General features: G+C 39.2%; 1 protein-coding gene across 14 annotated transcripts in view; it reads left to right on the forward strand.

Annotated features, from left to right (window-relative positions):
* The window catches only part of LOC101891151 (mucin-12), a 133,090-nt gene that overhangs the window by 100,266 nt on the left and 5,679 nt on the right, over positions 1–27,145 (forward strand). For 13 of the 14 annotated variants that reach the window (XM_020039230.2, XM_011296845.3, XM_011296847.3 and 10 more), the window contains 6 exons: positions 20,171–23,061; positions 23,124–23,617; positions 23,676–24,241; positions 24,428–24,529; positions 24,714–25,155; positions 26,969–27,077. In XM_020039230.2, the coding sequence (XP_019894789.1) occupies positions 20,171–23,061; positions 23,124–23,617; positions 23,676–24,241; positions 24,428–24,529; positions 24,714–25,155; positions 26,969–27,077 (4,604 nt within the window). The remainder of the gene's footprint in view (positions 1–20,170; positions 23,062–23,123; positions 23,618–23,675; positions 24,242–24,427; positions 24,530–24,713; positions 25,156–26,968; positions 27,078–27,145) is intronic. The other variant, XM_020039242.2, reaches the window with a different exon arrangement.

A 27,145-nucleotide genomic window follows, 5' to 3' on the forward strand; every position in this document is an offset into this window, starting at 1 on the left:
TTTTCTCGTCATTTTTTTATTTTGTGTTTCTGAAATTGGGGGGATGAGAAAATTGATTAAAAATTGCTCCGTCTGTCTGATGGCGCTTTAATAATTCTGGGCCTCACTCTCGTTCTCTCTCGTGCCCTCTTTATCCTGCTCCCACCACTAGCATGCATGTCTGCCATCACCTACCAATCAGTTCATTATTAAAACAGATAATTGCAACAAATTCTGCTGTTGATCCCCAACGTGCCAATGATGCTGATGTTGTTCAGCTATTTGATGTTGGGGATTTCAATGTAGAATTGGGGGAAGGAGGAGTGGGAGGGGAGGTGGTGTTGCGGCTTTTGTTGTATTACAACCCAGGGTGTTGTCGATACTCTGCTGCCCATCTGACATCATCTTCTCATGTAGCAACCACTATCATCAATCGAAATGAAAACAATAACAACAACAACAAAGACTGACTGAAAACAACAACGAAACACAAAACTGAAAGCAAAAAAAGAGGAGGCCACCGTATCCTCCCCCTTTTTTTTGTGTTGTTTCGATTATTGAAGCAATGAAATCTGGCATGCCAATGATGTGTATATTAGGGTGGAAGTTGAAATTCGAAAATTTCAGAAAAAGAAAACCAAAAGAGAAAGCAAAACAAGAGAAGTTCATAATATCCTTCCTCTTTTTTCGATTATTGAAGCAATGAAATCTGGCATGCCAATGATGTGTATATTAGGGTGGAAGTTGAAATTTGAAAATTTCAGAAAAGAAAAACTTGGTGGGCCTTAAAAACTAATAAAAAATATGAAGAGATTATGGCGAGAAAATTGTTTGTGATCAGACAAGTCTGATCGAACCTTAAAGGAATTGGGAACTATTGGTTCGAGAGAGAGAGAGGAGGCCACCGTATCCTCCCTCTTTTTTGTGTTGTTTCGGTTATTGAAGCAATCTGGCATGCCAATGATGTGTATATTAGGGTGGAAGTGAAAACTAAAATTTTCAGAAAAAGAAAAACTTGGTAGGACTTAAAAAAAATAGAAAATTTTTTGTGATCAGACAAGTCTGATCGAACTTTGAAGGAATTGGGAACTATAGGTTCGAGAAAAGACGAGGCCACCACATCCTCCCTCTTTTTTGTATTGTTTCGGTTATTGAAGCAATCTGGCATGGCAATGGTGTGTATATTAGGGTGGAAGGTGGAATTTGAAAATTTCAGAAAATGAAAAACCTGATGGGCCTTGAAAAATAATAAATATTTAGATATTATGGCGAGAAAATTTGTTGTGATCAGACAAGTCTGATCGAACTTTGAAGAAATTGGGAACTTTAGGTTCGACAAATATGTCGATTGTGTCTTAAAGCTGTCTGACCAAACTCAAATAAATGTGTTCCAGAATTTCTTGACCGTGTTCAGACATATTTGATCGAACTTTAGAGAAATATAATTGTACTTTTTCATATTCTGTATGTTGATGATTTTAGCTTCAGTTTCTAGCCGAATACCTTAAAATTTCGTATTTGAAGTTTTTAATGAGTTCTATATACTGTGGCAGAACATTATCCATACAAGTCCATGTTTTCGTACGGGCCCCATATTGTAATTGTACCTCCCGATATTCGCAATTTTGACCATTTCAGCCACATTCTCTGACGAAAAAAATGGATTCCTTCTCCAGCAGCAGAATATTGTCAAAATTAGGTCCACGTTTTCCGATATTCGATATTTGATGATTTTAGCCGCATTTACTACCCTAAAAATTGGTCAATTCTTACTTTTCAAAAAGTGGAGGGCACACTTTTTTACTCGGATTAAACTCTATACATTTAGTTTGCTGGGTTATATTTAACAACATGGAAGCCGGTCTTTAGCATATTGAATTTTTTTTGTGTGTGTGTATGGGTGAGTTGTGTCAATGACGGTTAAACTGCCGCCTATGGCTCCGGCGGCGAACAGCAGTGTGAAACTTAAATGATTGCATGCAACAGCAACAACAACGACAACAACAACAAAAAGTGCAATTCACATGGTAGCGGGCCTCTGTTGTGGTGGCAACCGGTCAAAAGAAATTTCGTTGCCTACTTGGTCTCCTCTCTAGAGCTTCTTTGTCAGCATCTCACCATCGATGCCAAAATGATGTTATCAGCTATGCACTGGGGTAATTATGGAAAATGTTCCCCGAAAAAATAAAATAAAATTAATAAAAAAAAGTCGGTTTGTGGGGGAGGTATGCCGGTATATTCCATTTTCACACCTGATCTTGTGTTAGTATAAATATTGAGATGTGTGAAATTTGAAGACAATCGGACTTTTTTTCGGATTTTATAGGAGTTATAATTATTCAAAAATTTCACTCCTTTTGTGAGAGGTACTTGATGGAGTGATCCGATATACTCCATTTTGACACCTGATATTATGTATGAAAAAATATTGGAATGTGTAAAATTTGAAGACAATCGAACCGTTATTTCAGATTTTATAGGACTTACAATTATTCAAAAATTTGACCCCCTGTTGGGGAGGTACCAGAAGGAATGGTCCGATATACTCCACATTCTCATCTGATCTTGTGTTTGAAGAAATATTGGGATATGTGCAATTTGAAGTCGATCGGATGCTCATTTCGCACTTTTTATAAGCATTTTTTTTATTCAAAATGTTGACCCGTTGTGGGTGAGGTACCATAAGGGGTATTCCGATATATTACATCTTCACACCTGATATTGTGTAACTAAAAATATTGAAATGTTTGAAATTTGAAGACAATCGGACTTTTATTTCAGATTTTATAAGAGTTATAATTATTACAAATTTTGACCTCTTTGTGGGGGAGGTACCAGAAGGAGTGTTTCGATATATTCCATCTTCTCATATTATATTGTGTAATTAGAAATACTGGGATGTGTAAAATTCGAAGGCAATCGGACCTTTATTTCAGATTTTATTGGCGTTATAATTATTCAAAATTTTGATCTCTTTGTGGGGGAGGTACCAGAAGGAGTGCACCGATATCTACCATCTTTTCACCTGATCTTGTTTACATAAAAATATTGGGATATGTGAAATTTGGAGACAAACGGATGCTTACTTCGCACTTTTTTGAGCATTTTGGTTAGTCAAAATTTTAACCCCTTGTGGGGGAGGTACCAGAAGGAGTGGTCAAATAAATTTCATCTTCACATTAGATCTTGTGTTAGTAGAAATATTAAAATGTGCGAAGTTTAGAACGCATCAGATACTTATTTGGCGTTTTAGGAGCATTTTGGTTATTCGAAATTTTGACGCCTTTGTGGGAGAGGTATGAGAAGCAGTGGACCGATACATTCCTTCTCCATACCAGATCTTGTATTGATAGGGATATTAGGATGTGCCGAACTTAAAAGGAATCGGATGTTTATTTTGCGTTTTATTAGCATTTAATTATTCCAAATTTTGACCCCTTTGTGGGGGAGGTACCAGAAGGGGTGGTCCGATATATCCCATCTTCTCATCAGATTTTATGTAGTTGAAATATTAGAATGTGCGAAGTTTAGAAATCATCACATATTTATTTCGCGTTTTATGGTTATCCGAATTTTTTTTTTTTTTTTGGTTTTTCAAAATTCTGACGCCTTTGTGGGAGAGGAATGAGAAGCAGTGGACCGATATATTCCTTCTCCATACCAGATCTTGTATTGATAGGGATATAAGGATGAGCCGAATTTGAAAGGAATCGGGTGTTTATTTTGCATTTTATAAGAATTTTAATTATTCAAAATGTTGACCCCTTTGTGGGGGAGGTACCACAAGGATCGGACCATCGTCACCCCAAATCTTGTGTTGATGGAAATATTGGAATGTGTTGAGTTTAAAAAGAATCGGATGCTTATTTCGCATTTTATTTCGCGTTTTAGTTTTCAAAAAATGTCATCCTTTGTGGGGGAGATATCAGAAGGCATTGTCCGAATTATCCCATCTTCATACCAGACCTAGAGTTGTTAGAAATATTGGGATATGCGAAAATTTGACTCTTCTTTCACATCTTATTATGCGTTGAGATTATTCAAAACTTGGACCCTCTGTGAGGGACGGACATCCCTATATCGACTCCAAGTGTTCTGAAACGAATTTGTTCCAAAGAGACCTAGGGTCTAAAAGCGTTATTTCAATGAGGTACGTTGTGGTGGTGTAAAATGATATATACACCATGATGAGGGTATGTAAAATCTACGATATTGACCCCTTCATTTTTGTAAAGTTTTTGGTAGGTCCGTTTTTCGAAAAAATTCCTGACCTAATCTTCCCCAAAATAGATTTCCCTCTTTGGAAGAGATTCTCTTTTTTTTAGCTTCAAACATCTTTTGCCATCACTAGCAAAGAAGCTTTTACACTTTGCTGCTTGCCTCTTTGCGATTTTCGGCTTACCTTCCTTCTACTGGTCTGGACTGGCCTAGTGTGATTGTGTGGATGTCTGTCGGTCTGCCTATCTTTTTTTTTTCTCTTTATCTGCTTCTTTCTTTTTTTGGGGAAAATATTTTGTATGTGTGGCTAGCTGGCTGTCTTACTGGTTGGTTGGTTGGCCAGCTTGTTGTCCGGTCCGGGGCAATCGTCATCATCATCAACATCTCGCCATACGTTCCTTTCATTCGCTTTTGCATTCATTAAAAAAAAGTTGGCAAATTTTTTGTTCTGTATTTTTGTCGAAGTAGTGTGGTAGGGTACTGGTTTTTCATTCTACTCTTCTTGTTTCATGTCGTCGTTGTCACTTTTGTTGTTGTTGTTGTTGCCTCGCATTTTATTCATTTGCAAATTTGCATAAGTACGCGTTGCGCATAACAAAGTCAGGCAGCCAGCGATGGCGACAACAAGCCAGCCAGCAATGAAAGAAGAACAACAACACGAAAAACACAAGCTATTAAATACAACAACATAAGCAACAACAACAAAAACAAATAATAAACAGAATTTACTTGGTTTTTTTTTTGTTTGTTTGACCAACCGTTCCTTCCTTCTCCCCACCCCTCAAACATTTATTGCTGTCAAACAACACTGCTGCCAACCACTACCAACCAACCAACCAACCAAAAGAAACGATGGAGGAAGAATACTGCCAATATTATCGTATCTCGGTTTGTGCTTCTACAGTTCTCCTTTTTGTTGTTGCTGTTCTTGTCGTCACATAATCGTTTGCAATATTTTTTGGTTAATTTTCTTCCCCTTTTATGTAGCCGCCCGGCTCTGCCAAGTGTACAAAAGTACAAGGAGTCTATTATGTCGGTATTCTTACGGCATTTTTTCTCTTTCCCCCGACGACATCAGCGACAACGACTCGACATGAAAATGCAAAAAATGTTTGAATGTGTTGTATTTTTTTTTTGGCTTGGGCAGATTTTTTTGGCTGAACGGGGGAACATTGGTTGCAGTTTTGAAAAACTGAAAAAGTTTTCAATTAAAAAAATGTTTATTTAGCCCCCAAAGATTTATAAATAAAAATTGATTTTCAGCGCATCTGAAGTTTGTTTTCTATCGAAAAATAAAATCTGACCTCAACTTCTAAGGCATTTTTATGTACAGGAAAAAAGTCGGTCCTCAACATCGGAAGCATTTTTTATATTTATTTTATCTTTTTTTTTTTTGATAAAAATCGTTGTTCAGATTTCTGAGCCATTTTTCTATAGAAAAAATGGGCCCTCAGGTTCTGGGGAATTTTTTGCTATAATTGGTCACCTTCAGGTGCCTCAGCTTCTGACCAATTTTTATACTCCCAGTCCTATGGCAACACGTGGTATATTATTTGATTTGGCCGAAAAAGTGCCTCATCGAAATTTTGGTTTTAGACCCGAGGTCTATTTGGACGAAATCCGTTTCTGGACATTTGGAGTCGATCTAAGGGTGTTCGTCTGTCTGGCTGGTGAGGCGCGATAATTCACAAAGGGAGTATCCGATTTGGCCCAAAATTGGCACATCGTAATATTATTATCCAATTTAGATCCAGTTGGGAGATGGGTAATATTTGTCCACTCCTTCTGGTACCTCCCCCATAAAAGGTCAAAATTGTCAAAAACAATTCTTAAATTAATAGCACAAGAAATAGTCCTCCAATTTTGTGCAAACTTGGCAAATCCTAATATTTTTATTGGTTCTAGTTCAGGTGGGAAAAGGGAGGATATCGGTCCACTCCATTAAGTACCTCCCACACAAAGGGTCAAAATTGTGAATAATTATAATTCTTATAAAATTTGAAATAAGACTCCAATTGTCTTCAAATTTTCCAATATCCTAATATTTCCAGCAACATAAGATTTGGTGAAAAAATGGGATACATCGAATCACTACTTTTGGTACCTACCCCTCAACGGATCGAAATTTTGAATACTTATATCTCTCATAAAATGCGAAATGAGCATCCGGTTCTTTTCAAACTTCACACATCCCAATATTTTTACCAATACAAGATCTAGTGTGAAGATGGTAGATATCGGTTCACACCTTCTGGTACCTGCCCCACAAAGAGGTATAAATTTTGAATAACTGAAACGTTCACAAAATGCGGAATGAGCAGCCGATTCTATTCGAACTCAGCACATCCCAATATTTCTATCAATACAATGTCTAGTATGAATATGGAGTATGTCGGTCCACTCCTTCTGGTACCTCACCAAAATGAGGTCAAAATTTCGAATAACCAAAATGCTCATAAAATGCGAAATAAGCATCTGATTGTTTTCAAATTGCACACATTCCAATATTTTTATTAACACAAGCTCTGGTATGAAGATGGTAGATATCGGTTCACTCCTTCTGGTACCTCCCCCACAAAGAGGTCAAAATTCTGAATGACCGAAACGCTTACAAAATTCGAAATAAGCATTTGATTCTTTTCAAACTCGGCACATCCCAATATTTCTACCAACACAAGATCTGGTATGAAGTTGGGTTATATCGGACCACTCCTTCTGGCACCTGCCCTACAACGGGTCGAGATTTTGAATATTTATATCTCTCATTAAACGCGAAAAAAGCATCCGATTGTCTTCAAAGTTTACACATTCTAATATTTTTAGTAACACAATTTCTGGTGTTAAGACGGTGGATATCGGTAAACTCCTTGTGGCACCTCCCACACAAAGACGTCAATTTTTTGCGTAACAAAAATGCTCATAAAATGCAAAATAAGCATCTGATTCATTCTAAACTTCACACATTTTAATATTTCTACTGGCACAAGATCAGCTGTAAAGATGGGATACATCGATCTACTCCATCTGGTACCTTCCCCACAAAGAGGTCAAAATTTGAAATAAGCAAAATGCTCATAAAACGCAAAATAAGCATCAGATTCTTTCTAAACTTCACACATTTTAATATTTCTACTGGCACAAGATCTGATGTGAAGATGATAGACATCGGTCCACAGTTTCAGGTACTTCCCCCACCAAAGGTCAACATTTTCATTAATAATTATTCGCATAAAATTGAAAATAAATGTTTTTCTTTTCTTCCACATCTAAATATTTTTATCTGTATTCGAGGAAGTCGAATACTTCGGTCCACTTTAATATTTCCAAAAAAAAAAAAAACCACATTTCTAATATATCTTCCAAATCAGGAAGTTTGTAAAACTTATATCAAACTTAGGTCAAGTGCGAAATGGACATGTTAGACATGGACATGTTAGACATAGACATGTTAGAATGGACAATATTAGCCCACTTCTTCGAAATCGTCTCCAAAAGGGGGAGGGTCAACAGTTTGAATAATCATATCGCAAGTCAAAATATATTTACAAAAACGGACTTTGGCTGAGGGTATAATTTTTAGCTTGTTTCTATAGAAAAAATCAGTCCTCAGCGCATCTGAGGCATTTATTTTTTATTTATTTTAATTTTTTTTTCTTAAAAAATATTTTATAACCTATGTTTTTTCTCTTTCCGAATTTTTTTTTTTATAATTTCATTATTCCTCTCCCCTTCCCCATCCTTAAGTGGCCGGCCACTATAAAAAAAAAAACTATCGCAATTAAAGACAATTTGACTCTTTATTATCGTAATTGTCTAATGGCCTCTTTAATTTTGCATAACTGACTGACTGACTTGCTCTCTTCATCATCTTGCTCTGCTGTTGACTGGCAGCATCGTTGTTGTATTCAATTATCTACGCCAAACTAATCACGCACTTTAACACACAACAGCAGCAACAACAACAACAACGACGACAGACTTAATCGGCAGGCCAGAAATGACGACGACGACAACAACGACTTCACATTTGTTACTTTCAAACCGGTTAAGTTGTGATTATGTTTGGTTAACTCTTTATTGGCTTTTTAGTTGTTTATGGCGGTTTTTTTTTTCTTTTTCTTTCGCTTTTTTGCTACCACAAAGCATAACAAATTTATCACACAAAAATTCCACTGTCACCCCTCCCCCCATTCGCGTTCGTTGTCGTTCTTTGCAAGGCTCTTTGAGAGTCAGTCAGTCAGTCCGTCCGTCCATCTGTCGTATTGACTTGTTTGGTGTTTCTTTTTGGGTGGCTCGAAACAAAAACACCACACCACAGTCATTGCTGGGAGGTATGGTGGTATGGAGTGGTGGCTGGCTGGCTGCATGCGGTTCATAAGGCGACAAGCAAACGACAATAACGACTTGACTGCCTGCCTGTGTCGGCCTTTGCTAGGTTGCTTGCTTAACTTGCTGCTGAGGTTTGCTTCTTTTGTGTTTATTTATTATTGTTGTTGGTGATGTTGTTGTTGCTGTTGTCGTTTTTGTATGGCATTGTTTTTTCATGCCGGTTTTTTGCGCCCTCTGGTACGCTTTTAATATTCCTTCCTAGCCGTTGTGAATTTACAATTTGCAAACAACACCACCATCACCACCACCACCAGTTTTTTTACTTCGATTCTTTTTCCCATTGCTTGACTGCCTTGCTGTGCCTGCCAGCCCTCCATGGCTTTGTTGCGTTGTGTTGCTTTTGGCAGCTAAATCTCTTGTTTGTGCGTTTAGCAAGCATTGCGGCAGGGAGCCACATCGAACACACATTCAAACATAAACATTTGAACATGCTCGCACACACACACACTCGGCATTCCGGCAAGCACGAAGCTTAATTCCACGCTGTGAAACCAACCAGCCATCCATCCATCGACCAGGGATGGAAAGTTTAGATCAGTTGTAAATTTTTAGAACATTTTTGAATAATGAAGTATCGAGGTATAAATAGGCATAAGATGAGGCCTACGATCATCATTTATAGTCTCCTCTTTATAGTCTAATAGCCTTTGTATATAGAAGACCTTGTAGACCTCTTATAAGATAAGGTATGGGATCAGGTCCAAATTGATGAACATTAGGAATTCAATGGCTTTTATTTTTAAAAAAGGTATTTTTTAGACCGCATAAAAATGGCATCTTCTACTGATATTCTACATACATAGAAAGGACCTTTTGGAGCTAGGAGACCTTCTATAGGTCTTTGCATAGGTGTTACATGGATCTTCTACAGACGAAAGACCTTCTCGGGGTCTCTCAGGAAAAGACATTTGCTAGAGATCTTTCATAGATAAAATAATATTTATGTCTTCTTAAGATAAAGGACATTTTTCATAGGTTCTTGTATTCAATGGATATATGCCTTCCAGACCCCTTCGACAGACAAAAGACCTGCAGTGGGGCATTTATATATAGACTACCTTTTTTTAGGGCCTTCTACCTCAAGTAGGTATCTCCCATTCAGAGCACATCTTATTCTATAGATCTCCTATAGATTAAATACCCACTTACAGTCCTTGACCTTATATAAGTGTTCTACGAATCCCGTACACACAAAATACAAATATGAAATGAATAAGTTACCAAGGAATCATTGGGAGAACAGTTCTTATAACCTCAGTCATATGGCTATAGAGGCTATATATCATTTGATACGACCAAAACGTGCCACATCGAAATAGCGGTTTTAGACCCCATGTCTCTTTGGACCAAATCAATTTTAGGACGTTTGGAGTCGATCTGGCGATGTCTTCTGGTACCTCCCCCACAAAATGTCGACATTTTCAAAGAAAATTATTTACTGCTCAGAAAGAGAAAGGATAATCCGATTTTGCTCCAACTTTGCGAATCCTAATATTTGCATCACTATAAGATGAGGTGCGAAAATGGAAAATATCAGTCCACTCTATCAAGTATCTCAAAATTTTGATTAATTATAACTCTTATAAAATGTGATGTAAGTGTCCGATTGTCTTCAAATTACATAAATCACAATATATTCATTAAACCAAAATTTGGTGTGAAGACGGAATATATCGGTCCATTCCTACAAAGGGTCAAAAGCTAATAACACGCGAAATTAACATCTGATTTAATTCCGTACATCTCAATATTTCCATCAACACGAAATCTGTTATAAAAATGTTAGAGATCGGACCATTCCTTCTGGTACCTGCCCCACAAAGGGTCAAAGTTTGGAATAACCAAAACGATCATAAAATCCAATATAAACATTCGGCTCTCTTCAAATTACACACATCACAATATTTTTTATAATCCAAGGTTTAGTGTGAAGATGGAATATATCGGTCCACTCCTTCTGGTACCTCTCCCACAAAGGATCAAAATTTTGAATATTCATGAAGCTCATAAAACACGATATTGACATCCGATTCGATTAAGATTTGGCACATGTAAATATTTCCATCAACACAAGGTCTGTTATAAAGATGGTAGAGATCGGACCGTTTCTTCTGATACCTCCCCCACAAAGGATCAAAGTTTGGAATAACCAAAACGATCATAAAATCCGAAAAGAGCATTTGGTTCTCTTCAAATTACACATATCACAATATTTTTAATAATCCAAGGTCTAGTGTGAAGATGGGATTTATCGGTCAACTCCTTCTGGTACCTCTCCCACAAAGTGTCAAACTTTTGAATATTCATAAAGCTCATAAAACATGAAATTAACATCCGATTTGATTAAGATTTGACACATCTCAATATTTCCATCAACACAAGATCAGTTATAAAGATATAGATATAGGACCATTTCTATGAAAATGGAATACTTCGGTCCGCCATATCTGTTACCTCACGCATATTTCCACATTTTCCAAAAATTTGCAAAAAATCTAGTCTCTTTTTCTATCAGACTTAGGTCAGATACGAATTGGTCAATATGGGCCAACTGCTTCGGAACCTCACCCATAACAGTTTGAATCTGTCGGCAAAACCGACTGATACTATTTTCATTCTTTTTTTTTTTTTTTTTTTTCAAAAAAATATTTTTTTCTTTCGAAAGATCGTTTTCCATCCCTGTCAAATCCACCATCCTCTTTGTTGCTTGCAATGAATCTCAAGCCACCCGTTGTGCTTCCCAGAGCCAGTCCCTTCTTTTTTTTCTTTTATTTCAATATTATTTTCCTTACTTTCATCCTCGACCCCTCCAACCCCATGCATGCATGGCATGTTGTTTAAAGAGTCATATAAACGACCCTTCCTGTATTCAAGTCACAGCCAGCCAACCAGCCATTCATCCATCCATACATTACAATTTTTATGAGTTGACTGAGCATATAAACGACGACGAGAGTAAAGTTGCCATAACTGGGCTTTTGTGTGGCTGGCTGGCTGCCTTTCTTTCATCCTCTGCTCGACATCATCAAACATTGATGTGATGTGTTTTGGGCTTTGGTGCAAAAAAATACTTGCCTTGCCTGCCAACCGGCCTGATTGTTGTTGTTGTCGTCGTTTGTACAGTAGTGAGTGAATGAGAGTGCACACACAAACGTACCACAGCTCTTTGCTCTGTACATGGCCTCTTGCCAAATCATGGCATAGAGAAGAGAAGGAGAAGGAGGGGAGGGTGAGTGCACAAATAAAAAAACTTTTTTTAATACCTCCTCGTCGACACACTCCATCAATTTGTCTTAATTTATAATCGGTACGGATTACAGTGTTAATTACGTTGCAGTGCAATATTACGACGATGATGACGACGACGACGACTACGACGACGAGAAGCATGCCGACAAGTCGGTTTGATTTTTTTTTTTTGCTTTTGTGTTGTGTGTTGGATTGTGTGCTGCTGCCTGTCATGCCTTGTTTTTATTTTATTATTCCGTAGTTCTCACCAGTCTTCTGTGTAAGGAGCGCGGTATGGTGTGGCGTGGTGGTGCTTGTGTGCGCGTTTGTGTGTTATAAGCACTTTTTAATGCCTTTCGGCTTAAATACTGCCGCCATGTAAAACCTCCTGCCGCTTAACGCGCTCTCTCTCTCTCCCTCTCATACACACTCTATTGGTCCCCCAGTGTGTGTGCCTCCTCGTTGGGGGATTTACTGTCTGTCAGTCAAATACTTGGCTGCCATTGTGTAGTGTTGCCAGATATTTAAGTTAATTATAAAATTGATGCAATTATGAAGAAGATGGTTTTTATTTCTGTTTTTTTTTTCTCTTTTGCCTGGCCTTTTAATGTTCACATGTGTGTTGTTTTTGTTGTTTTTGCTGAGCTGCTTAAGTTAAATATTTTGACAGCAATAAATAATTGAAATGTAATCATTTTTAAAGAGAAAAAAATCCACACGTACGCACACACACAAACCAGCCCACCACTTGTATTTTTACAGTGGTGAGAAAGTGAAAAATCATGGAAAGGGGAGAGGGGGAATTTGGTGCTGAGAAAATCAAATTGAACATCAGTGCTAAGTCAGGTTCGAAAATGGACAATATCGGTCCACCTTATCAAGTACCTCCCACACAAAGGGTCAAATTTTTGAATAATTTTAACTCTTATAAAATGTGTTTCAAGATTCCGATTGTCTTCAAATTACACACATCCCAATATTTTTATTAGCCCAAGGTTTGGTGTGAAGATGGAATATATCCTTCTAGTACCTCCCCCACAAAGGGTCAACATTTTGAATATCCTTGAAGCTCATAAAACATGAAATCAACATCCAATTCCATTCAGACTTGGCACATCTCAATATTTCTATCACCGCAAGATTTGTTATAAAGATGGTAGAGATCGGACCATTCCTTCTGGTACCTCTCCCACAAAGGGTCAAGCTTTTGAATAACCAAAACGATCATAAAATCTGAAATAAGCGTCCTGTTCTCGTCATATTTCACACATCACAATATTTTTATTAACCCAAGGTCTAGTGTGAAGATGAAATAGTTCGGTCCACTACTTCTGGTACCTCCCCCACAATGTGTAAAAATTTTGAATATTCATCAAGCTCATAAAACATGAAATCAACATCCAATTCCATTCAGACTTGTCACATCTCAATATTTCTATCAACACAAGGTCTGTTATAAAGATGATAGAGTTCGGACCACTCCTACTGGTACCTCCTCCACAAAGGGTCAAAGTTTTGAATAACCAAAACGATCATAAAATCCAAAATAAGCGTCCTATTCTCGTCATATTCCACACATGACAATATTTTTATTTACTCAAGGTCTAGTGTGAAGATGAAACATATCGGTCCACTGCCTCTGGTACTTATAACTCCTTTAAAATGTCACAAAAAAATATTTTTGTGAATCCAATGTCTGGTGTGAAGGTGGGCCATGAACCCCTGCTGATACATGAAGAATTACTGTAGCATCTAAGGTGGCAAATTTGTCGATTTGAATTGCTTTTTTTGTTTCCTATTATGGAATCTGGTCATTTCTCTCGTGTCTCTTCTGGAATTAAGAGAATGGGATCGTTATCTTCGGTCAGGAATTTTGGCATCATCTCAGGTTGTCGAATAGTTGTCGTATTTTGACCATTTCCAGACACCACTATAGCCAAAAATGGATATTGAAATGACGAAGGGTGGGTGGCGCCCAAGGGATAAAATATTAACTTTTTTTATATAAACCTATCCCAAAAGTGATCTACGAATTTACGAAAGCTGGAAATAATCTCTGAATATTTTCACAGAGCTCTGGCCGAATGTTCTGAACGCAATTTTAATAAATTTTCTTACTTTTTAATTTTCGTAACATTTAAAAATAATTAAAATTTATTAAGCTCGATACAAAGAGGGATATTTTCCCATGAGTTTTATGGAACTGAAGGGAGTTGAATGAAATAAATTTCACTTTTTTCATCGGCCCATCTCCGAGTAATTAATTTTTCTTTCTGCTGAATTTAACGCGTTTGAATTGGGACTATGGAAAGCAATAACGTCTGATTGAATAAAATGTTGAAACATAAATAGAAAGTTGCAATTTTATATTTAGGTATCACAATTTCCAGAAACGTGGGCAGGAGTTGGTCCTGCCCACGTTTCTGGAAATTATAATGCCTAAATATAAAAAAAAAATCACTGGGCACTTTCTAATGTCTATTTTTTTTTTGATGTTTTTTTTTTTGTACACTTTCGATTGAATATTTAATTCTTTGCTAGTTAAGTGACCAACACTGTAATTTTATATTACACAAAAATATCCACATCGTAAAAATGTCAAATTTAAGTCGAAATCACCTTTTACATATTCTGTATTAATCCTAAGGTATTCAAAACAATCCGTTTACAGCTCTCTCAATTGATTTTAAGCAATCCCTTTAATTTTTCCTCTCTTTAAAAATCTCTCTTAAATCTATTTCTCGCAAATATCTATTTCTCTCTGGCATTACCTTATCAAATCCCCCTTTACAATGATATTCTTGTGTATAGTCATCTTTATTTTCAATCTGGCATCACCTTAACCGCCATCAATAAAAACCCCCCAAAGGAACATGGTTGGACGTACTCTACCACCTATCCTACATAACTAAAATCTATTATACCCATCGTAACTACCTACGAGCCAACAACTTATTCACTTTATAAATAGAACTGTTGAATAGGAATTTGCCAAATGGAGAAGAACGAGAAAAAAATCCTCAAACAGCAACAAAAAACCATACCAACTAAACTCTGTGATAATAAAATGTACTACCTACGACGACGTTACACCACACAACACTATAAACACCACTCATACCAATGAAGAAAGCAAAACACAGCAAAGCAACTAACTTAACTACTAATGTGTTGTTTGCAAAGAGCATGGCACACAGTTATAAAGAGAAAGCTTAAAGGAGAATCAAAATCCTCTGTTGTGTATTACACTCTCCCTCCCTCACTCCTCCCAACCTTTATAATAATAACAAACAGTGGGGCATACAAAAAGAATGTGCTGCACGTACACAACACACACAAACAAATCAACACGACCATTAATTCTCCTTCTCCACCTTTCTCCCTCATTTTCTTAAGGCAATGGCATTCAAAGTACAACACACACAGACTCACTCACACCGGGCTTAAGCATTCAAGTAGTAAAGTAATCGCTTCTCTAATTAAGTGCTTTACTATGCGCGCCACACAGCTTAAGTGGGGATTTTTTTTGCCGATGTTCATACGGCGACGACGACGTTTTTCTGCTTTACGTTGTTGTTTTTGTTTTTCCTCTTTGTCGTTTGAGAAAATTACTCTGTGTGTTGGCATCAGAACACCAACCATAAGAGCAACCAAAAGAACCACAAAAAAGCAATAGAAACAACAGCAGCAACAACAACAACAAAGCTGCTGCTACTATTAAAAATACAAACAGAAAGAAATTTTACAAACATTGACATCAAAGACCAGGCAGGCAGCGAGCTAACATTAGCAACAAAAAATCGGGGGGATTTGTTTGAAGGAGAGCATGAAACTGAGGATCTGTGTGCAATGAAAATGGATTTTGTTTTTTTTTTGCCTCTACTCCTCTTATATCTCCTCTCCTTTCTCTTTCTACTGAAATTGTGTGCCCCAACAAACGAATGAACATAAAAGTGTTTGGTTTTTTCAAAGCTTTATAAAATAAGACAACATAAGACCCCCAACAACAAATGGCTAGCAAAAAAGGAATTGAGTTGCTGCAACGGCTGAATGGTTTGGCTAACTGACGAGCGACTAGACACGCTACAGGCGGTCGGGTGGGCATATTTTATGCTATACAAATTACGTTGTAAGGCAAAGCAACAACAATAAACTCTAGCTGGGCTACACTAAACGATTGTTGTGTTGTACTAACTCAGGCAGGCTTTTGTTTGCATGGACAAAATAGTTTGTTTTTTTTACGTTGGCTATAAAGTCTCCCACTCTCCCTTTTTCCTCACTCCTCTTTCTCTTTCATTTCACTTTATTCCTAATCGCCACTGGACAAAAAAGTTTCCTTACAAATTGTTTTTAACGCAGTCCGCAATTTAACCTGACCAAACCAACCAAGCAGCCACCTTACTTTGGCAATTTTACAACAATTTTATGGTATCCCACACTCGCTCTCTCTCACACACACACACATTTTTTTATTATCCCCCCATTTTGGTGTTTCCAGGTGTGGTCAATGAAAAATCCCACATTGGGAATTTGCAACGGTGAAATAATTTTTTTACTGGCTCTGGTCTTTTCTAGTTGGAGGATGATTGGGAGGAGAGGATAGTAAATGCGGCCTTTTTACCGGTGGAAAGAAGCCAGGTGGGGGTGGGGGCAATGTGACAACAAAATTTAAGTGGCGCTAGGGGAATTTCTTTGCACTGCCAAATGAATATTTAAATGGAAATAAAACACTGCCGCCGCCGCCACCACCACGGCCAATAAAAGTTTTAGCAACCGCTATAGCCTGGAAGGCATTTCTTTATTTGCACTAAATTCCTTGGGGATTGGAAGACCAGGAATCGCACGAGTTGTTTAACGCTGCCATTGTTTTAAAACTTCACACTTTGTTCGAGGGGGATGGCAGCAAGACAGCAGTTTTACTTTGACATTGTTGACACATGACACCTTACTTAACTTTGTAAATACCTAAATGCAAAGTAGTAAAGAAGGATAGAGCAAGCGAGGCAGAGCGCCACAGTTTGGTATGTGGCTAATGACTTAATTTTCTAAACCGCAGGAGAATAACTTTCCTTTGCTACATCGTAATGTCTAGCTTTTAGAAAATATAAAGGTGAAAAGTAAATTTAAAGAGTAATAATAAATTAGTTCTATGTTTATATTCCTGGGTGTTGCTCTTATGCATGCTGTCATTAGCATTCCCCAACTTTAAAAGTGACGCCAAGTCTCTTTTCATTATAAATTAGCAAATTAAAATTTAGAAGAGATCATAAACAACTCTCTGAAAGCAAATTAAAAAAAATAAAACATAAGCGTGTTGCTTATGTTTAAAATAGAAAAACTGTATAAAAACTAAAAATGTGAAGTGAAATCAACGCAACAAGTGGAGATAATAAATATTTGTTAAATAAATAACAATTTCCTTTGAAAAGAAACGTAAATGAACCTAACACACAAAGAGACTTGCAATTGAAAGTTCTCTTAGTAAGAGTAATTGGTCAATTATAACAAGAGAGTCCACTCTACTCCTGTCTCTGTCTAAGTAAAAACCAGAAAAAAATATATTTTTTTAAAGCAACAAATATGGAAATTAAGAACAGAAAGCAAAATAATATTAAACAGCACAACATTTGTTTTAAAAAATGATTAAAATATTGTCATATTTGAAATAAAGATTACGTGCAACTCAAAAGAGAACAATGATCTATTTCTCTTCTCTTGCCGGGCATTGTTATTGTGAATTAAAAGAAACATTCATTTTAACAATAAACAGCATAAATTCTAAAAAAAAAAACCAATTATATTTATTAACAATGTTAAACAATATTATTTTGTCAAATATTCTTATGGCAATCATTGCCTCATTTGAAGAAAACGAAGAGAAACATCAATCTTTCCATGGATGGGCAAAATAATGAATAAGTTATTCTTAAGAGAATTTTTAAATAACTTGCCTGTTGTTGAATTTTAATTAATTTAATAAGTAGGGGAAAAGGACCAAAAAAAAAAAGAAGAGCACAGTCAGTTGGATTGACAAATAAGGCTAAAATATTCAAAATTATTTTTATAAGTCCTATTTTTTATTGGTTTAGAATCGGAATTCCAATTTATGTAAAACTCGCAAAACGTGTACCCCTCTTTTGGTACTGGTAACTCTCTATTGTTTCGTTCAGGATTATTGCAATTTGCATACTCTCTTTTAAGGCATTGGCGATTTTTTTGCTCGAAAAAAATTTAGGCCGCACCCAATCAGTCTTGTGTTCACCCTGCGTGCTTCGTTAGATTCCAAGCTGTGTTTAATATTCTATTGTTGTTCTTGTTGTTAATTCCACTAGTACAGGGCAATTGTCAACGACTGGCATTCCTATGGCCATTTGATATTTCCAACTTTCATTTGTATGCAATTGACGTGGCTGCTTCTCCAAAACGTATCCATCCATCACCATTCCGATAAGGTGACAAATGTTTTTTTTATTTCTAATTTGAGAACAAATATGTTCTCTTGAATTTGCATTTACTGGCATTATTTCCCAGTAGATCATAGATTCTGTAAAATTATAATTTTGGTAAATAAAATATAAAAGAGTGAAAAATCCTACCAACAATTCCATGCCACAAAAAGACAACGGCAATAGTATGATTTCCAAAATAATAAAAATAAAGAAAATAAAACAATTTCAAATCACCTTTCAATTTGTAATTTTTTAGTTAAGAGCAGAGATCAAAATCAACTCTCTGAGAAAATTAACTGAACAGAAAATAACATTGTTATATTTAAAAATATAAAAACTAATAATTTAATTTGAAATGAAAAAACAAGTGAAAATAATAAATATTTATTAAATAAATAACAATTTCCTTGTGAAAAGAAATGTAAATGAACCTAACACTCAAAGAGACCTACAATTGAATGTTCTCTTAATAAGAGTAACTGGCCATTCATAACAAGAGAGTCCACTATATTCCCCCGGCTAAGTAAAAAGAAGAAAAAAATATATTTTTAAAGCAACAAATATGGAAATTAAAACAGAAAACAAAATAATATTAAACACCACAGCATTTTTCTAAAAAAATGCTTAAAATGTGTCAATAAAAAGTGAAATAAAGATTACGTGCACTCAAATGAGAACAATGACCCATTTCTCTTCCCTTGTCGGTTAGCGTTTTTGTGACAAGAAAAACAAGATTAATGGGATAGTACAAAGAGAAACAAACATTTGACAATAAGCAGCATAAATTGTAAAAAAAACGAGCAAAAATAAATTATATAGTTTGGAATATTAAAAATATCCTCCAGAGAAGCTATTATCTACTGAAAGTGGCATTAGTTCCAGAAACTCCTCCTCACTCCTGCTTGTTGGAATACGTTATAATTTTTGTGGTAATTCGTAGCTTCATTTCTCGTCGTCCTTGTGTGGTGGTGTTGCAAATTCCGTGTCATTTCGATTTGTTGCTGTGTAAAACGAAACAAATCGAAAACTTACACGGAACGACATTAGAGACAAGTTAACAAAATAGCGATTATTGTACGTGTTGAGTCTTCCAGTAGCAATGCACAACAACAGGATGGTGTTTGTGCAGCTGCTGCCGCTGAAACAGCCGTTGCCGCAGTCGTTGTTGGAGCGACAGCAGCAACAACAACAATCTCCACAAAGAATTCTACTGGCAAAACACAAACACAATCTACTACCAGCAGCAACAACAACAACAACTCCTCCTCGATGTCGGCCTCCACTTCGACGTCGGCTGGTAGCCGTCTTACAACGGCAACTGCAACAACTACAACGGCTGTTGGTAAAACAACAGCCATATCTTCTTCCTCCTCATCTGCAACAGCAACCACCGCCGCCACCAAAACATCAAACAAAACCAAACAACGCCAGTCAGCAACAACTTATGCCTCCTCCGGTAGCCACAAAACAAAAAACAATTCAACGGCTTCAGCAACAAATTTATTGTCTGGCAAAGAAACTGGAAATGTTGCCCCAGGCACTTTGTCCTCATCAGCATCATCCTCCACAACAAAAATTATTGAATCTTCTTCGAAGGCAAGTACAACGACCACGACAACGGCACAGCAGCAATTGCTTTTACTGTCGTCAGGTTTGTCGTCCGGTAATGCAACAGCATCAACAATTACAACAAAAGGGCAAAAGGTGAGATTTCAAAAGGGATTATGGTCAAATAACCTCAAAGACATCGGGACTTTTTTCAAAAAAAAAAAATTTAAACAAAAACACTATTATTTTTAAATATCCTTAGGGACAACTGATACTCTTGATCTTTCGTACAAACCGGTTTATTTTTATCATTTCTAGTTGAGCATATTTCTAAGAAATCTTTTCTCTCTCTTTCACAGGGTCCTGAAAAGTTAGGAGCCATTGTATTTCCCTCGACGCCCACTCAACAAATTACAAATGCAACTCCGAGTCCTACAACACCTCGAAAGTCTTCAGATTATCCTCTACAGGCGACAAGTACAACAACGCCACCTGTTGCAGCAGCAGCGGCGGCGGCTTCGGCGTCAACATCTGCGACCAGTTCCAACACAAATTCCAACACATCTGCTGTTGGTCATGTGGCCACGGCATCGTCATTGCAACAAAAATTACCCGCTAACAATGAACCGAACTCTTCCTCCCAGCATGCACCTCCCCAACACCAACAACAACAACCGTTTCCAATACCCACAAGTAGTAGTGGTGGTATGCTACCTGGAGGGCCATTATCTCAGGTGGGTGGTCCTCATGGTCATGGCAGTATACACGATGGTCGACCTCCCTCTACGGGTGGAGCCATTGGTCCAGGAGGTGCTGCAGCTCCTCCTTCACATTCGGTATTTGGGCCACCTGCATCAACTGCTGCGGATAGTAAATCTGCCCTGGGACCACCACATTCAGCGCATTACGCTTCCGGTGTAAATCAACAACAGCAGCAGCAGCAACAGCTATCTTCGGTTCATCTCAATGATCCCCGGAATACCCTATCTTCTTCTCCTTCATCATCAGCAGCGGCGGTACCATCACCTCACCAACAACAACATGGTTCCAGTGATAGTCCATTCGGACCCAAACATTTAGCTGGTTCGCCCTCTGCTGCGCCTGGTAATCTCATGTCTCCCGCTCCACCTCCACCCAATGCCTCACCATTACCCGGTATGCATCCCAAGTCATCGGGGTCTGGGGTGGCGCCCAATTCACCAGCGAACATGCAACTGCCACCATCTGCAAGTGGGTCGCCACACATTCCCGGCAGCCCATCAGTTGGCTTCAGTGCATCGGGTTCAATAAGCAGCCGGCTGGGTCCGCCGCCACCAACACATCCATTCCTACCCTCATCACTGCATTCCAATGTCAATGCTGCGTCGAATTTGGGGCTAAAGCAGCCCAACGAAACACCCGAAGGTCGTGACAAAGGCCCAGTTAGTGGAGGTCCGCCGCCGACCCCAATGATAAACGGTTACCTGCCGCCATTTGTTAACAGTGCTGCTGGATCACAAGCCAGTTGTGTCTCGAGGATCTCACCACATCCAAATGCAATGCCGCCGACGGCAACGCCATCCGGTGCACCAACTTCGCAATCTTCATCGTCGTCCGCGTCATCATCTTCATCTGCTGGAGCCATGACGAGTAAAGCGTCGTCTCTACCCATAACAACGTCTGCCTCACCCCATTCCTCCGCCGTATCCTCGGGTGCACCCCAACCTCCGCCATCATCATCTTCAGCTTCAACACTTCCTCCCTCGTCTACAGCCGCCTCTTCCATGGCCAAGTTTCCACCACACAGTGCTGGTGGTTTGCCACCCTTGCAAACGACAGCTGGAATCTTTGGTCCAGGTGCTCTGCCGCCTCATGGTTTACCGCCTGGTGTGGGACATCCTGGCATGTTGCCCGGTGGCATACCTCCCAATGGCCTATCTCCAATGCTGTTACATGCATCGCCATATCGCCCGCCCTATCCCAACTATCCACTGTACGCTCCCTATAGTGGTCTGCCACACAGTCACTATCTGCCCCCTGCTGTGCCATCGCCAAGTGCCTCGCCACGGACAAGTCGAGAATCTCCCATGATGTCACAAATGACCAAACCGACCAGCTTAAGACCGCCAACGCCGGTCAGTCAGTCAAGCAGCAATTCGGCATCATCGTCAGCAGCAGCAGCATTATCATCGACGGCAGCGGGACAAGCCTCCTCCAATAGTGCGAGTGGCTCCAGCACGCCCACTAGCTCAACACCCACAACAGTTTCAACTCCCACTTCATTACCACCAACAACAGCTAGCTTAAGCCATGGTTCAGCGGCGGCGGGACTGCCCCCATCCTCAATACCCTCGCATTTGCTGCATCATCCGCATCTGCCATATGCTGGATCGTTGCCTATGCCACAACAAATGTTGGGTGGTCCTCCGCCCCCATTCTCTCATCCACAGTCGGCGGTGTTATCACATCATCTTCCCATATCCTCCCACCCGGGTCACAGTATAGCAAGTGTAACCACAACAACATCTGCCTCAACTCCGCTCAGTGCCACACTAAGCGGCAGCGGGGTCGCCATAAACAGTGGATTGAATCCACCACCATCAATGTCCAGTAGAGATGGAACCCAGATACTACATCCACCTCCGCCACCACACATGCTTACGCATCCTCATTTGGGACCGCCACATATGCCGCCACTTCCGCCCCATATGTTGCCACCGCCCCACTCAGCTCTTCTGCGAGGAGCCTCACCCACAACAACTCCCTCTACTCAGAGTAGTAGCCAGCCGCCAAGTTCTGCGTCGGTGTCAACGGCTGCGGCCACATCTTCAGCATCTGTGATCCACAAAGGAATCTCACCGCAAAGTGAGAGTCCGTCTAAAGAGCGTAACAATAGTAGTAGTAGTAATGATAGTCTCGCCTACCTTCCACGTTCGTCTGTTGCTGCCAATTCGCACCTCAGTGGTTTCCCCCCACCACCGACATCAACAGCTGCGGCAGCATATATATCAACGTCAATGGCACCCACATCCTCCTCTCTACCAACTTCATCATCGGTGGCATCGTCCGCTTCGATGACCTCTACACCATATTCGGTTGCTTCCTTGGCTATATCAAATGCCTCCTATAGTTCCACGGTTTCGTTGCCTACAACAACATATGCTGCGGCAGGCGGTATGCCCATGATGACATCTCAACAGTTGCCACAACATCCACCGGGTAGTATAGCATACCCAGGTGCTCCAAAACACTCCATGTGGCCGCCTCCAAGGTAAGAAGATACGAATTTTTCTCGGACTTGAGTATTAATTAATTTGCGATTTTTCTTTGCAGTTCCTCCTCATTGTCAATACCACCTCCGACATCAGCAGTTACCTCACATCCATCTAGTTTGGCCACGAGGCCCACACCACCGCCACCCAGTGTGGCAGCCACATCTACGGCTGGCGGTTCCTCGTCATCGGGAATGCAGCCACCCATATCGGTTTCACCGCATACAGCAACAATGCATTCCTCATCGGCCTTGGTGGCACCAACACAGCCACCGCCTCCAACAATACCAGCACCTGGTAGTGGATTCCATCCACAATATTTTGTGCCTCCAATGCCAACAGTTCCTCCGGCGGTGTCTTCAGCCATGGTGGGTGGGCCAATAAGTTCCATAAGCAGTTCACTGGCCGTGAGTTCGGCAATGTCAGCAGCATCCATGCCTACAGCAACGACAGCAATGATAACAACAGCGGCGAACAGTGCACCGGTAACAACAACGACCCAAAGTTCGGCACCGCATCCATTTTCGGCGGAGTCGCTATTCCAGCCTAGTAAAAGTAAGTTTGTGGTTGCTTGTTTTTCTGTAGATTTTTTTAATTTTATAAGTGTTTTCAGATCCTCAAGCCGATCTATTGAGACGAGAATTGGATAACAGATTCCTGGATCTTAATACGCAACAACAACAACAGCCGTCTGGCCATGGTGGCTCATCATCGACCAGTGGCCAGAGTAGTACCACGACAGCAGCAGCAGCAGCATCGCCCTCGGTCAGATCTAATGCTTCGCCGGCTCACACCCAACCTACGCCGCCTACATCGAGTAGCGGTAGTATAACCAGTGGAACGGCCCCCGTTCCACATGCACCCACAGCAGCAGTGCCATCACCCTATCTAAGGCAAGAATTGCATCATCATCAACATCAGCATACACATCTGCATCAGCATCAGCAACTTTTGCCAACGGCTTTAGCAGCAGCTCCACCGCCAGCGCCGGCTCCCCTCTTTCCTCCGCCTCTATTCAAAGACATTCCCAAAATTGCAGCCGTTGACTCGCCATTTTATCGCACAGGACTTGGTTTGCCCGGTTATGCTGGGTATAGTCCGGCCGGTTTAATGCATCCCGGTTTGGGTGGGGCCACACCTTTCATGCCACCCAGCCATTTAACATCATTTGCTCCAAAGGTAGGTTGACTATTCGTTTTCTCTGCATCAATGTACCCATCATGTCATTTCCAAAAAGAAAAAATTAAACCATTCTTTATTTCATAACTTCATTTCATGGTCATGATCACATAACATATTTTCATTAAATCCATCCATCCAACCACCACATACATATATACCCAATAAATACACACACTCACACAGACGATACAACCAACGCCTTCCTCCAATAATCCACATCAACAATCTCAACCGCCTTTGCCAACCAACATTGTTGAATCCTCCTCAAAATCTATTAAGTTTACGGTATGTCATGTCATCCTCCTATCTACCTATCTATCCATTCATCATTTGATCATTTTTATTTACAATTCCAGATTTAACTAATTCTTAGTAGTTAATTTTTATATATCCTCTCCCTTATGGGGAGGGATAAATTGACTTAATTGATTTTTAACCTTCCTTCCTTTTGTTTCCCCTTTTTCTACAGAAAACTGGTCGCTGGAATGCCATGCATGTACGGATAGCGTGGGAAATTTACTATCATCAGAACAAACAGAATCCCGATAAGTTAAGCTCTTCGGGTTCGGCCACACTGGGACCGGGATCGGGTAGTAATCCATCGACTCCTGGTATTGCAGCAAATAGTAATAGTAGTGCTAGTGTCACGCCCACATCCACCACAGTTTCGCAGAGCAGTATAGCTGTGTCATCCGGACTGGGTGCTCCTGGACCCTCACCATCGGCCATGTCATCGTTAAGTATGAAGGCATCGCCAGCCCTAACATTAAGTGCGGGTGCGTCACCACATCTTATGCATAGGCCGGGAGAATTGCCACCCTCAGCCTATGCTTCAGCACTTCCGGGACGTTCACCGTTTGAAACTTCGCCATTGTCCGCAAGTTTCATTGGGGCACCACCCAGTCATATAGGTATGTGAAATATGATAACAGCAGAAGCTTTCATATCTTTTATTTTTTTCTTAAATATCCTCTAGAGTAGAAGGTCGGTCGGTCTGATGATATAAAAAAGTCCTTGACAATTTTTTTAGAATCGCGGCCCTAAGGAGCTCTTCAAACTATGTTCCCAAAAAAAAAGAGAATTCTTTGGCTTGTATTTTTCAACGTGTTCAGAAATCCGTGAATATTACCATGAAGGTCTTTAAAAAAACCATCAATAAAAAAATCTTCAAAGGTCCACGAACATTGCCTAGGCTGCCCTTGAAAATTATCTTTTGAAAAAAAAACAACAATTGCCAGTATTTGAAAAATCCTTTTTTACCCTCCACCATAGTATGAAGGGTATATTAAGTTTGTCATTCCGTATGTAACTCCTCGAAATATATATTCTAGACCCCACAAAGCATACAATTCTATGTCGATTTAGCGATGTCCGTCCGTCTGTGGAAATCACTCTAGCTTCCGAACGAAATGAAGTAGATTGATAAAATTTTACACAAATGTATACTATGTCTGCAGGATATTTGGTATTGAAAATGGTCCATGTAGGTCCACGTATTGGTATAGCCCCCATATAACATTACCTCCCGATATTCGGTATTTTGATGATATTAGTGACAATATTCACCGGAATTGTTTCAAATTTGGTATTTGAAGTTCGTAATGGATACTGCAGCCTAAGACAGAAAATTGTCTGGTCCACGTCTTCGTGTAGCCGTTATATAATGGTAGCTTCCGATATTCGGTAGTTTGATGATTTTAGCGACAGTATTCACCGATTTTTTAGGTTTCGCATTTAAATATTGTAATGGCTTATGACAAAAGTTACCGTCCCCCGAAAAAAATCTACAAACGTCCAAGAATATTGTTTGGGCAATCCTTGAAAAAAATTTATTCGAAAAATTATGACTATTGCCTTGAAAGTCTTTAAACAAATCTTTTTTAAAAGTCCACGAATATTGCTTTCACCGTCCCTGAAAAAATCTTCAAACGTCCAAGAATATTGTGTTGGACAATCCTTGAAAAATATCTCTTCGAACAAAGATAACAATTGCCTTGAAGTCCTTGAAAAAATATTATATTGCCCTGAAAAAAATCTTGAAAGGTCCACGAATATTGGCCTGACAGTCCTTGACAAAAACTTTTTTAAAAATCCACGAATATTGGATTGACAGTCCTTGACATTTTTTTTTTTAATCTACGAATACTGCCTTGACCATCCCTGAAAAAATTTTTTCAAAGGTCTACGAATATTGCCATGACCATCCCTAAAGAAAATCTTCAAAGGTCCCACGAATATTGGCTTGACAGTCCATGAAAAGAATTTCCTCGAAAAAAGATGACAATTGCCTTGAAAGTCCTTGAAAAAAAAACTTTTTTTAAAAGTCCACGAATATTGCCTTGACTATCCCTGAAAAAATCGTTAAAGGTCCACGAATATTGGCTTGACTGGCAGCCCATGAAAAAAACTTTTTTAAAAGTCCACGAATATTGTCTTGAACAGATCTTCAAAAGTCCTTGAAAAAATCTTCCCCAAAAATCCACGAGAGATGTCTCTTGAAAAATCCTTAACAGTCATAGAAAAATCCCCTTCAAAAATAAAACAAATCTCTTCAAAAGTCCACGAAAAATATCCTTGACAGATCTCGAAAAAATCCAAAATCCGTGAATGCAATTGCCATGACAGTCCACAATCCAAAAATAATGCCTTGACATTTCTTAAAAAAGTCTTTCCTTACTCCATAAAAACCTCCTTATGTTAAATATGTTGTTTTCTTGTTTCTAGGTACTGCAGTTTCTCCTTTCGGCCGCTATGTTGGACCATTTGGATTTGGTTTATCGCCATTCGGCAGAGAAATTCCACTTGGTGGTACAATACACGATACTTGGAGAGCGTAAGTATTTTGTTTTTACCTTTTTGTCTCTCTCAACAATTGAACACGAAATTAAATAACCAAAATCT

This window comes from Musca domestica, unplaced genomic scaffold, assembly GCF_030504385.1.
Source record: "Musca domestica strain aabys unplaced genomic scaffold, Musca_domestica.polishedcontigs.V.1.1 2, whole genome shotgun sequence".
Lineage (NCBI taxonomy): Eukaryota > Metazoa > Arthropoda > Insecta > Diptera > Muscidae > Musca > Musca domestica.